General features: G+C 33.8%; 1 protein-coding gene across 1 annotated transcript in view; it reads left to right on the forward strand.

Annotated features, from left to right (window-relative positions):
* HDX (highly divergent homeobox) overlaps positions 1-14837 on the forward strand; it is a 92884-nt gene that overhangs the window by 45543 nt on the left and 32504 nt on the right. Inside the window, exon 4 of the mRNA XM_010989685.3 lies at positions 8539-8685. Coding sequence (XP_010987987.1) covers positions 8539-8685 — 147 coding nt within the window. The remainder of the gene's footprint in view (positions 1-8538; positions 8686-14837) is intronic.

Consider the following 14837-nt stretch of genomic DNA (forward strand, 5'->3'; position numbering starts at 1 on the left):
TTCTTTAGAAAATGCTTATGGGCTTGTTTTTGTTTTGTTTTGTTTTAATCTGTTTTCAAAACATCATCCTTTAGGAATAAGTTTTTTAAATGACATATTTTTAATGCAAGAAAAATAGGTCTAAGTCTGGGCAATTTAATGACATTAACTCTCTGAATGCTGTCATTTAAATGCCTAAGTATTTTAAATGCAGTTGTCAAAGTAATTATGGACTTTTTCATTTCACCTGAGGGGTTTTAGGATAGTAGTGTGAGGGGCAGGATAATTTACTGTTATACAGATATTTTATTAAATTAAATTGTCTTGTCTCTCACATGCTGCCAATCAAATGTCTAATTATCATGATTTTATTTGTTTTATACTCATTGTAGAAGCTTTCCCCTTCTCAGGTAAGAACACTGAGTTAAAAATAGTACATTCTGATGAACCTTTTGGAGTTTAATCACATTTTATAATAATTCTCATTTTTAGATCTATGTTATGCCTTAGTTCAGTAAGATAAAAATATTTTTAAAAAGACTGTAAGAACAGAAACGAACCTGTAAAATACAATGAGATTAAAGAAAAAAAATTTAAATGGCAAAAGTCTGCTGGAGTTCAAGCTTATATTACAGAATCCTTAGCCACACATGAGTTTTAGTGGCAGCAAATGTAAACTTACAAACAATACAGCTATGTACTTATGTATCATCCAGTAGATATTCAATAATGTTGATTGACTGGCTGACAAAAATCTCCCATCTAGTAGAAAGTTTACCACTGATTTTTCTCCTCACTTAAGGTTTTGCAAAAAGTTATTTTCATTAGGTATGTCTTAAAATTGAATATTAAATGTGGATATGCATAACGATATCTATTTATGATGCCCAAAATGTACTTAACATTGAAAAATGTAACAGCAGTTTCTGCTATTGGGTTAAGATTGTGAGAGATATGTAAGGAAAAATTATGGAATCTTTCCTCAGTGCTGCACTACCTGATTTGCTACTATGCTTACCCTCTTTGTGTCTAATTTTATGATCCCATATTCGCCTGTCTGTCCTTGTGGCTGCTGTTTTATTAGATCTGAACATTCCAAGACATCTACAGGCTTATTTTATTGTATCAATAATAGATTGCTTTTAAGTTACATTTTGATGTGGGATTCCTATTTTGATTTATTTTTTAACTAACTTCTTCCTAATTATATAAGTTACTAAGTAAATAATGGAGAAATAGAGCCAATGTAGAACTGTAGGAAGTTAGCAGTAGAAGTGACAGAAATGGGCAGCTGGCCAGGTGCCATACTGCAGAAGGAACTGGCAGCAGTTTGCCCTTCGGCTGCAGAACTTTGCTTCAGGGTATTGGACTCCCAATATTTAATTTAATCAACAAGGAAAGTTCCTCAGAGAGCACATAATAGCTGGCAGTACCAAATGCGAACCTGAGCAGCCATCATAGGGGGATCCCTAGAAGACCTTCTGACTGGTGACATGATACTGTCAAGACAGGAAATCAGACCTTTTTCATATGCTATCATCCAAGTGATATCTGTGTTCCATAAGAATTGTGACTAAAATATAAATAGTAAAAAATATATATATATGAATATATTTGAATATATGAAAATGTGAAATTTCTAAAAGTAGGGAAAAGTAGACAAGATGAAATGCCCTTCACAAAGAAGCTGGAGCAAATTCCAAGCATGCCCAGCTACTGCTGATTTTTTTTTTCTACAAGAGCAGATTATTTCCTCAGGTATATGTAATTCTTCTTTGAAATTAGTCTCCCCTTAATAGCACTGTGTACTTTCTTCCTGTTTAGGATAGAGGTACGTGTGTGGGTTGGGTAGGTGTCAGAGGGAGACTAAAGTGCATTGGATCCCTCTATGAGAATGATTTGTTTTATATGGCTTTTCTCTTTTAGCCCTTTTAACAATCCTAGGCTATTATTATTCCCATTTTCAGATAAGGAAACTAAGCCTCAGAGATTAAGTCACTTACCCACGACTAGGAAGAGACAGAGTTAGGATTAAAATACAGGACTTTCACAATTCCCACTATTTTGCACTTTGGAGGAAAATTGCAGCTCACTACTTGCTACCAAGTCTAAGCCCTTACTATATACACAATCAGAATTTCTGCTGCCTCTGGCTTTTAATTTTTGTTGCTGGAGAAAGGAAGTTTTGTATGCACAATAAAGTGGTGGGCATCATGGTGTGAGATTGTGTTGTGTTTTGTTTTGTTTTCAGCAAGTTTGCTATTGTACATAGAGGCTTAGCATCAATTCTTTCATTTTGTGTTGAGACTACTGCCTGCTAAATTTAGAGGGGCAAAAAAATAAAAAACTTATTTGATTCTTTCCAAAGAGGATGAGTCAGTTTCTCCAGGGAATTCCTTAAAAAGTCTAGTTATCTGCCTTCAATGTTTTTAAGCTTAGCTATGATAATAGAGGTTTTTGCTTCACTTCTGCTTGTCAGTAGAAAGAAGCTTTCTGTTTCTGCCTGATGTATTTTGCATCATGTTCCTGTAGCAGAAGATTGTGTTTGAAACTGCATGTGTGACAAGTAAAATGTTAGCTAGATAACGTCAGTTTAAACTCTAGAGTTGGCTGTTGATCTTTCTAAAAGAGTGACACAAAAATGACAGTATATTCTCATATATGGTGGCTTTAGAAAGATCCTAGGTCAAGGATTTGGATGACAGTACTCCTAGGGCTAAAGACTTACAGTATCCCATGCCCAGACATCTATAATGTAAAACGGAAGTGAGTTCTTCTCAAGATTAAAGTACAAATGGCCTTGGGTTTATAAAAATATTATATTAGTCAGGGTTCTCCATAGACACAGAACTACTAAGATATATGTATATATGTGAATTTATATTTACATGGGATAAGAGAGACAGTATGACAGTATATGTGTGTGTGTGTGTGTATATATACATCAAGTTTAAAGACCTGAGAATCAGGACAATTGATAGTACAAGATCCAGTCCGTAAGCTTAGCAGGATCCAGACCCAAGAAGAGCCAATGTGTCGGTCCTCATCTAAAGGCTAGGAAAGGCCAATGTTTTAGCTCAGTCAGGTGGAAGGAATACCCCCTTACTCAGCCATTTTTTTTCTATTCAAGTCTTCAATTGATTGGATGAGGCCCACCCACATTAAGGAAGGAATCTGCTTAACTCAGTCTACTGATTCAGATGCTAATCTTATCCAGAAACACCCTCTCAGATACACCCAGAATAATGTTTGACCAAATGTCTGAGCACCCTATGGTCCAGCCAAGTTGATACATAAAATTAATCATCACAGAAATATAGCTCAGAAATTCAAGGACTAGAAATTTTCAGAATCTAAAAGATAAATCTCTTATCTGATAAGAGGTTAATATTAGGAATGTATAAAAAACTACAACTCAACAACAGAAAAACAAATAACCTGATTTAAAAAATGGGTTTTTGAAAAGACTTGAATAGACATTTACCAAAGAAAATATACAAATGGCAAACAAACATATGAAAAGATGCCCAACATAGCTAATCATCAGGAAAATGCAGATCAAAACCACAATGAGATGTCACCTCCTACCTATTAGCATGGCTCTATTTAAAAAAAAATTAACACACACACAAAAAAACTAAGTGTTGGTGAGCATAATGAGAAATTAGAATGCTTGGTGGCAATGTAAAATAGTGCAGCCACTATGGAAAACAATATGATGGTTCGTCCAAAAATTGAAAATAGAATTACCATATGATCCAGAAATTCCACTTCTAAGCATATACTTCAAAAAATTAAAAGAAGGGACTCAGACAGATACCTGTACACCAATGCTTATAGTAGCATTATTTACAATAGCCAAAATGTGGAAGCAACCCAAATATCCATCAAGAGATGCATTGATGAACAAATGTGGTATATACCTAAAAGGGAATATTATTCATTCTTAAAAAGGGAGGAAATTCTAACACATACTATAACATGGGTGAACCTTGAGAACATTATGCTAAGTGAAATAAATCAGTTACAGAAAGACAAGTACTGTATCATTCCACTAATATGAGCTATCTAGAGTAGTCAAACTCATAGAAACAGAAAGTAGAATGGTAGTTGCCAGGGGTTGAATAGATGAGGAAATGGGAAGTTGTTGTTTAATGGATATGAAAAAGTTCTGGAGATTGGTTGTATAACAGTGTGAGTGTACTTAACACTACTGAATTGTACACTTAAAATAGTTAAAATGGTAGTTCTTATGTGTGTTTCACCACGATTTGGAAAAAAATCAGTCAAATTAAATTTTCACCCAGGAGTCACAAGAGGGGATTATTTTTGAGGACCTCATATTCAATCTCTTATAGATAAGAAGATATTTTCACTGGGGGTAGATATTGTATCAATGAATAAATTGAATGGAATGGTTTATCTGTAAATCATTAAATTTTCTAAAAGTTATTTCCATAGTTTAAAAGGGCAATGCATTGCTAATCATGGAAAATATATTATATGTGATTAAAAATATCATTGCATGCTAAAAAGATATCTAACATGTTTAGCACAGTTCTGGTCACCAGTTGCATACCAATTAAAAAAATAATAAATGGAAAGAAAAGCATCATCCTTTAAATAAGCATTTCTCAGAAAAATACATATAGCAAATAAGCATATAAAAACACTTGTTCTTAAAGAAATACAAATCAAAACAACAAGATGTCATTTTTTCAAGAAACTAGCAAAAATTATAAAGTTGGATAATACCTAGCACTGACAAAGATATAGGAAAATAGGAACTAGCATACATTTCAGCCTTTGTCCAAGGGAAAGTTGGCTATATTTACAAAAAAATTAAGCACACATACTCTTTGGCTCACCAATTCCATTTTCGTTATAAGACCTAAAATTAAGTCCCCATCTTATATGTGTCTTGACATCTGGGGAAAGACAAAAGGATCTTGAATGATGGCCCAGCTACAAGTTCCCTTTACCATCGTGTTCCTACAGATAAAGTACTATATTCAAACAACAACTTAGCAGGGAGATCAGGCACAGTGCCTGCTTATCCTTGAATAGCAAGCTTCAGTAGCAGGGTGCTAGCCCACAGAATTGATTACTGTTGATTTCATCTGTCTAGTGTTGGGAGTTGTTTGTTTGGCAATCCCCGTAACTCTAGGGCAGGAATCCATTCCTTGTCAACTGGAAGAGGTGGAGGGGGTCAAAACACATGGCTAGTAATTTCCCATCATATATAATTGCAAATATAAAGCAAGAGATATGTACCAGAATGACTAGATAACTAAATTAGGTAACATAATTAAGTCACATTAGTAAATTGTATAGTGTCCATATCATGGAGAACAATGCAGCAGTTAAAAAGACTGAAGTAAAACTGTATGTGATGATATAGAAAGATCTTCAAGATATACTAAGTGAAAAAAATTAAGTTTATATCATCATTGATTTTTTTTTCTAAGTGTATATGCATTTTTATCCTGGAATGTTACTCAGGAAATTATTGATAATGATTGCCTTTGGTGTCAGGATTGGGTGTTTGTAAGTAAGGAATGGAGAGAGACTATAACTCATTTTACACCTTTCTGATTGACTTTTTTATCAAGTGCATAATTACTTTTTATTTTTACAAAATTTTACTTTTATCTTTATGAAAATTTTATTTTCATAAAGATAAAAGTAAAATGGCATGATGCCTCCTATTAAGCAGCCCATTATCTGGTGAAAAGATGAACAAACTTTCACATAACAAGTGTGAAATCTCAACAGCATGGGTTAGTGTCTGGACTGATGATCAGGATAGGGCAGAGTAGTGCACAGCATATAGAAAACTGAGGGAGTAAGTTGAGGGAGTGAGGGAAGTGTTAGTTGAGTTAGAAATTTTCTATAGTTCTCATTTCAAAAGGATTGCTTCTGAGTACAGATATATAAATCAATTCCACATTTAACTAAGATGCATACTTAAAACTGGAAACTCTTCTCCCCAACATCAGAGTTTTGTCACTTAGTTTTATTTTTAAAAGAAAAGCAAAGAACTAAATTCCTAGAAATGTCCTTGAGGCTGGTGAAGAGGCCAGAAAGTTTCTTTCTGTTGTATTGTAATATAATCCAAGTGAAATCAACACAATTGTCTGGTCACATGGGCCAGATCTCAACTTGCACCTTGATTGCCAGAGTTGCTGGAATGTTACCCTTCACAAAAGCAGCAAGATAATTGACTAGTATGGCCTCCCCACTTAAGGCTCAGGGATGCCTTGTACAGTGAAAGTGGCTTTAGAGTCCAATACAAACACAAAACTGATTTCAACTTCAGGCTTCCTTGGGGAAGAATTCACCTTCTTCTTTGCTTCCACCTTTTTTTCCTTCTCTAGAAGAATATTCAATTTTAATGCTAACTGATTTTTATTACCTTATTTATTTCCTTAGTTAAAATATGCTCTTAGGAGCTTTAAAAATAACTGCTCTTTCCCCCATAAGCTTCTACTTAATAAGCGTTGTCATAATAGGTCTCCTTCAGCATTGCTAATGCTAAGACCCCAGCACATTCCTAACAAATCAAATCAGGTTTTATTTAGTTCAATTTAAGGGATGAATCAGCTTTGGATGTCCTCTAAATGAATTACAAATTAATTGGCTGAGTATGTTCAGTGTTCTGTTCATTATTCCTTCCATTCTGACAATAATGTAGGCTAGCTTGCAGTGGAGAATTTGGTGCAACAGAAAAATATGGGAATATTTATGCTGGCTGTTATGATGAATTATTTGAACCTACCTAGAACCATACCACCATTTATTTTTCTCTCTGTTTTGAGAATTTTAACCTCACAATTATTGTACAATCAATATAGGAGGGACACTTAATGAGATTTTTGTGCTATAAATAACTTGAGGGTTATTCCACTTGATTAAAAAAACTTGGATGACATATTTTGATTCTTTTATTGGAAACATGTAATTTAGTACTGGTACTTATAATAAATGTTACTCATCAGAGGTCTTTTTTTAACATTTTTTATTGATTTATAACAATTTTACAGTGTTATATCAAATTTCAGAGGTCTTTTTAAGAATAGGTCTAACTGGTAAGGAAATTGGTTAACACAGACAAAAAAAAACTGTACTCCATGTCTTATGAAGAGACATTATACAATCTAACTTCACTTTCTTGGTAGTAATCTGAGAATTCATGTACTGCTTTTCCTCCTGATAGCTAAAACTCCTTTGCAAAAGATTGTAACTTTAAAACAAATTTCTACCTGCTGTTTAGTATTATATCAGTTTTAGCTATGATAACCATTTTAATTGTCATGGTTTATATGTTGTATTCATTATTTTCCATTGTAACCTGAATCTGATTTAGGAGAGGGTTCCATTTAAAATTTCAGTTAGAAATTAAATGTTGAAAGCAGTTTATGTCTAGGAAGGATTTGAGGTCTAACCTCTGTGTTGGGACCAGATCATTTATTCTTAGGCAGAAAGCAGCAATGGAACCTCACACCTCATGACATGATTTGTCACTTTTATCTTCAACTCCCTCTCACAGGCTTTCTTTTTCTCTCACTCTCTCGCTTTTGTCACTTACACTCTCTCATCACAAACACACATGCACACATAATACAGGATTTTGCAGGACATATATTTTTTAATTAAAGTTAATTTTTGGATTTTTTGACTACCCCTTGAGATAATCAGGGACATCCTAGGGATAAAGGTACTAGGAAAATCAGATATATTTCTATTTCTAGTTTTGCCGTGATCTCTCTGCACCCTCTTGAATAAATCCTTTGACCCTTCTTTTCCTGACTCCTTACCAGCAAATGGAGGTCATTATTTATCATGCTTCTAACTTACTTCCTAGGGATGCCTCCAAGATTCACTGGATTAAGACAATATATAAAGTCCATAGTTTATTGGATTAAAAAAAAAAAACCTAAGAACAAAAAAGATAGGCTTATTCTGAAACTTTCTGAATCCATAAATATGATTGCTCTCTTAGGGCAAAATTATCTTCTTACGTTTCTCTTATTTACTCTTTTAATTAATCATAACATTAGTAGAAGACCTACGTATGACAAATCTTGATTAACTTATCAAAAGGCAGCATAGTGACATGATCCTGTTATTTTTTAAATATATGTAGTTTGAATGTGATTATATGTATCATAAAAATAAGTTTAAAAGAATATACATTAGAATTAACAAGTGTTATTTCTAGGATTATTGGTGATTTAAATTCTTTTCTTTTAAAAATATATTTGTATTTTCTATAATTACATGTATAATTTGTGTGATTACAACCACTTAAAATCAACATTGCTTAACTGCTATCAGTTAAATTTTTTTTTTGCTTATTTTATTTTAGCATACTTTCATGTCATAGAAGTAAATACCATGGAAAATACCCATTTCAGAACGAGGGAACATAGAGTAAGGATTGTGAGATTAATTAGCTACTATTATGTGTTGAAAGTAACCTAGTACATATCATTTTGATGATCCTCTCTATTATATTCTTCCTTTAATTATTCTAATTTTTAAAAATGTGTTTTACAGCTACAAGACCGCACTCAGTTCAGTGATCGAGATTTAGCCACCCTTAAGAAGTACTGGGACAATGGTATGACCAGCCTTGGTTCTGTTTGTAGAGAGAAAATTGAAGCAGTTGCAACTGAATTAAATGTGGACTGTGAAATAGTTCGGGTAAGACATTTCCAATAATTTTCATATTGTGGTTGATGAGTGTCATAAACACAGGGAACTATACTCAGTATCTTGTAGTAACAAATAATGAAAAAGAATATGAAAAAGAATTTATTTATGTATATGTCTGACTGAACTATTATGGTGTACACCAGAAATTGACACAACATTGTAAAATGACTATACTTCAATAAAAAAAAAAGGAAAAGAAAAAATATTGGCTCATCCAGCAAAAAAAAAAAAAAAAAACAAAAAAAAAAAAAACAAACTTGTATGAGGTTCTTTAAACAAAAATAATGGGAAAAAGATAATTCACAGAATGGAAGGAAATATGTTCAAATCATATATCTGATAAGGAACTGTATCTGGAGTATGTAAAGAAATCTTACATCTAAGTAATAAAAAAGGCAAATAATGCAATTTAAAAATGGACAATAGATTTGAATAGACATCTATCCAAAGAAGATATACAAATGACCAATAAATACACAAAAATGATCAACATCATTTGTCATTATGGAAATCAAAACCACAATGAGATACCTCTTAACACCACTATGATGGCTATAATAAAAAAGGCAAATGAGAAATTGGAACCATTATACAATTCTGGTGAAAATGTAAAGTATTTTAGCCACTTTGGAAAACAGTCATCAAACTTTTTAACTTAGAGTTATCATATGAGCCAGCAATTCCACCCTTAGGTATATACTCAAAAGAAATGAAAAATATGTCCATTAAAATTTGTAGATACTGACAGGCATATGTAAAATAGATAAACAAGAGTATACTGTATAGCACAGAGAAATATATACAAGATCTTGTGGTAGCTCACAGTGAAAAAAAAATGTGACAATGCATATATGTATGTTCATGTATAACTGAAAAATTGTGCTCTACCCTGGAATTGACACAACATTGTAAAATAACTATAATTCAATAAAAAAAATGTTTAAAAAACCTTATATGTGGATGTTCATAACAGCATTATTCATAATAGCCAAAAAGTGGGGAAAAATCAATGTCTATCAAGTGACTAGGTAAACAAAATGTGATATATGCATATAATAGAATATTATAAAGCCACGTAAAGGAATGAAATACTGAACATGCTACAAAATAGGTGAATCTTGAAAACATTCCGCCAAGTGAAAGAAACCGGTCACAAAAGGCCACATATTTTATAATTCTATTTTTATGAAATGTCCAGAATAGGGACTTCTATAGAGATAGAAAGTAGATTAACGGTTGCTAGGGGCTGGGAGTAGGGAGGAATAACTTCTAATGGATAAAGGGTTTCTTTTTGGCATGATGAAACTGTTCTGGAATTAGATAGTGGTAATTGTTGCACCACTCTGTGAATATATTAAATACCTTTTCATTGTACACATTAAATGAGTGAGTGTATGGTATGTTAAATATATCTCAATGACATTGTTTAAAAAATTGCATGAGGTGATCTGAAATACAGTACTTCCTCCTTATCTGTGGCTTCACTTTTTGAAGTTCCAGTTACCTGCAGTCAACTGCAGTCTGAAAATATTAAATGGAAAGTTCCAGAAATAAACAATTGGTAAGATTTAAACTGAGCTCTGTTTGGAGTAGCATGATGAGATCTTGCACCATCCTGCTCTGTCCCACCTAGGGCATGAATCATCCCTTTGTCCAGCATATTCCTGCCACACATGATACCCACCAGTTAGTCACTTAATAGCCATCTTGCTTATCAGATTGACTGTCATGGTATTACCGTGCTTGTTTTCAAGTAACCTTTATTTTATTTAATAGTGGCCCCAAAGCTTAAGAGTAGTGATACTGGCAATTTGGATATTCTCTTACTGGACCTAATTTATAAATTAAACTTTAATATGGATATGTATGCATAGGAAGAAAATAATATATATAGGGTTCTATACTATTCCTGGTTTCAGATATTTTCTCAGTTAAAGGGGGACTACTGTATGTCTCACACATTACATAATGAATGATAGATTGAAAAATTATATTGATCAGTCGTGAGAACTGAAGTTTACATTCCATTTGAAAGATGTTTATAAAAAGATTTAGATAGTGGCAGTATTGTGTTGGTGAGTATTTAACAACTAGCTTTTTAAGGGGAAAAAAAAAGCCCTAGTTTATAGCATTTGTTGATTTACATGGTATAAACATTCCCGTCATGGCTGATTCCATGACTCATTCAATACAGAGTTCAGGAGAGAGGCTAATAGTTGGCTCTTGTGAGCAAGTATGAGTAGGCTTTGGCTCACACTGGAGGATCAGTCCAGAAGATCAAGAGGGAAGTACTATTAAAGAACAAGTGGCAAAACACAGAACTCTTACAGAAGAGGAAATATTTATTATTTTCTCATACACAAAGGCAGAAAGAGGGAGAAGTATAGGGAGAAGTCATAGAGCATACTTCTCAAAATTAATACGCTTCTCAAAATAAATGCCGTCCTGTCCAGAGCCTTGCTTTTTAATTTTTTTTAGGATCCAGGTGAGAAATCAAATGAATACTTTATTTACCCAGCATGCTATGTGTTATATATAAGAACAGGGAAGTAGAAATGCATTAGACACTTATCTTGTTTCTAAGAAATTTGGAGTCTAGCAAAAGGAATGGCAAAAGAACACAAGTGACTGAAGAGGAATTAGAGTGGAATCATGTTATGAGGAGCCTAAGCTAAATCCACCAGTAGGGAAAGACAAAGCATGTGTTTTTGTTGTCATTGTTGTTTTTAAATTTTTTAAAATCAAAGTTATACATGCACATAGCTTAAGGAGTCAAGTTCTGTAGAACTTGCTACAAAACAAACATTCCTTACTCCTTTCCTCCTACTATTTCCCGATAGCCGGAGTCAACTACTTTCCACTCTTTTGGATGATTCCTTTGGTATTTACCTGCACCTATGAATAATGTGCTGTATTAATTAGAATTAGGTTTGTCTGTGGAAGACTCAAAATAACAATGACTTAAACGAGATACTTCAATTCTATGTACACATCCAGAGCTGGCATGGCATTTCTGCCCTGTGAAATCTTCAGAGACTCTGGCGCCTTCCACCTTTCATTCTGCCATCCATATTATGTAACCCTTGTCCTCGAGGTACAAAATTAAAGCACTTATGCTCTAAGCAGCATGGCAGAGATAGGGAGAAGGAAGGGGCAAAAAGTGTGTACCCTTATCTTTTAAAAGGGATTCTCAGAAACTGCCACGGGACATATTCACTTACAGCCCACTGGTTAAAGACTAGTTACAAGGTCATACCTAACTACAAGGGAAGCTGCAAATATAGTTATGTTCTGGGGAGCCATGTGCCCAGCTGAACTTTCTATTGTTATGTAAAAGGGAGAAGACAGATATTGGGGAACACTTAACTGTCTCTCATATCTGTTTATATTGCTAGTTCTTGATTTTTCAGTGTTAGGAATTGTTGATTGAGTTTTGAGTATGTAATGCAAGGAATTTTTTTTAAAAACTCTTTCAAGATCTCTTTATTCATCCTTTCACCTACATGTATACTTCTTCTCTTTTTATCCTCCCAGTATAATTATTTCATAATTTTGGTTAGTTTCATATTCAGTGTTAACATTACTACGACTAGGTAAATGCTTTATACAGTTCAATTATGAAGTATAATATTATTTTTTGTCCTTTTCTGCATAGCATGATTTTGTCTCCTTGGAGTTCATTATTTACTAAGTTTTTGATTTTTATGTGTTTGCTTACTTAATTTTCTAGGTATTTACTGCTAATTTATCCTCAGACCTTTCCCTAGTTGTACATATAACCTTTCAATAATTCATACACGTTGGTAATGCAAAAATTTTATCATTTTAAAAACATTTTTCCTGGAATCTTCTGATCTGCTCCAAACTGAATTGGTTAGTCTGCACCTGGAGCACAGCTATTACCCTGAGATTTCCATTTTCAAACTGTTCTTCTGGTTTACTTTCAGTAAGATGTCCTCAAATTTATCTTCCAACTTTTCTACTGAGATTTTCATTTTTGTTTGTATTCAATCTGCCACTGATACTAATAAACTCCATGTGCCATGACAGCAGCTTCCAGACTCCGTGGACTGTCATAGGGGTTCCTTGAGACCCAATCCTGCAGGAAAGACTAGAGAAAGACAGATTATTACTAAAAACATACTCTCCCAAAATGAAAGATAAGATATCCACAGGGTTCCTAGCTAGGACTCTCTTTGATACCGAGAGGTTTTAAGCATAATTGTTGTTAAAAATGGCCAAAGTCCCCTATAAGGAGATGAAGGAACCAGAACTTACCCTATATACCATGTGAAGATACAGTGAGAAGGCAGCTTTCTGTGAAACAGGAGAAGGGCCTTCACTAATAACTTAACCTTGACCTTGGACTTCCAGGCTCTAGAGCTGTGAGTTATAAATGTTTGCTGTTTAAACCACTCAGGCTATGGTATTTTCTTATGGCAACCCAATCTGTATCTGTATTTATATTAAACTATGCATGAGTTGATAGTGGTGACTCCAACTCTAGTCCATAAACACATGGATCATTCTAGACTTTTCTTCTTGCTTATCTGTAAACTACTACTCCAATAGTGAGAAACCTGCCTCCTACCATATGCCATCCATGTACTTATCTTTTAATCTCAATACACAGGTACAGCGATTTCAGAATTTTTACACATTACCCCCACAGGAAAAATTTGCCAACTTGAGTGCAGTGACTGTATGCATTTCCTTCATCTTTAATCCTACGGGCTACTCTCATTTCCCGTCACTTAGGTCAGTTTCTTTCTGCCCATCCCCTTCAGTGACATTATGTCACACATTTGTAATACAGATTTGATCCTTTTGTCACAGTCTGGATTCCTTTCTGGGATCCCCACGTCTCATAATTGATTTTTTAAAATTTGCACCTATAAAGTTCACTCTTAATGCTGTAAGGATGTCTATGAGTTTTTACAGATGCCTAGTTTTGTTTATTCATCACTATAGTATCAAACAGAATAGTTTCATAGCCCTATAAAATCTCCTAGGCTTCACTTCTTTAACTCCCTTCCTCTCCACAAGCATTTGGCAATCTCTGATCTGTTTTCCATCAATAGTTTTGCCTTTTTCAGAATGTCATATGAATGGAATCATATGGTATGTTGCCTTTATAGACTCACTTAGTTCACTTAGTAATATTCATTTAAGATTCATCTACATTGTTTAGATTAATGGTTCATACCTTTTCATTGCTCAGTGGTATTCCACTCGGAATGTACCACGGTTCATCCATTGACCAGTTGAGAGACATCTTTATTGTTTTCAGTATTTATGATTATAAATAAAACTTCTATAAATGAACAAAAAAAATTTGGCCAAAGCCATTGATACTGTACAGAAACCTTTATCCCTATAGAAAGTCCTAACATACAGAAAAAGGAAGTATTACCATTTTCTTCTTGCTGATGGCTAGTTAAAATTTCTACTAGAAGAAAGAAGAGGGAACTGCTTACTATCCTTTTGTTTTTAGTGATTTTTAAGAGTGCAGCATGCCCACAGCAGAAAGAAACTGTGAAAAGGTGATGTGTTGTAAGAAGTCCTCTTCTGTGATATTTAATAGATTAACTCCAAATAAGAATATTTCATCACATAAATATATTCCTGAGATTTTGGGAGAAACTATGTAGATGTTTTACAGTCTAGTAGACCTTTTAGTTGTTGATCACCAAAATGAGCTTTGCCTCAGGATGTCTAGTTAGTTAGCCATTACTTGTGGTATAATTTGGAAATTTTAGATTCCTGTTTCCTTGTTATAGCTTATACTTCTAAAAAGTCTAGGAAACAAACTTGGCATATTTTCCCTTTCACTTCGTTGAGTATTATTATATACATATATTTCTTTAACTTGGATTATCATTCCCAAGTTAGTGCCTATTATTTCTTGACTCATTCATTCATCAAAGGTGAACTGAACACCTGTGATGTACCAGAACTCTTCTAGGTGCCATGGAAAAAAAATCACAGCTCTCCTAAGGAACTTGCAATTTAGCATGGTTGAATTATTTAATGTCTCTGTGCTTCAGTTCACAGTAAATGGGACATAATATAACAGAGGGTTGTTTTGAGATAATATATGTGGATAACTAGTGTAAAGCACCATAAGTCCTCAATAAAAG

This window comes from Camelus dromedarius, chromosome X (assembly GCF_036321535.1).
Source record: "Camelus dromedarius isolate mCamDro1 chromosome X, mCamDro1.pat, whole genome shotgun sequence".
NCBI lineage: Eukaryota > Metazoa > Chordata > Mammalia > Artiodactyla > Camelidae > Camelus > Camelus dromedarius.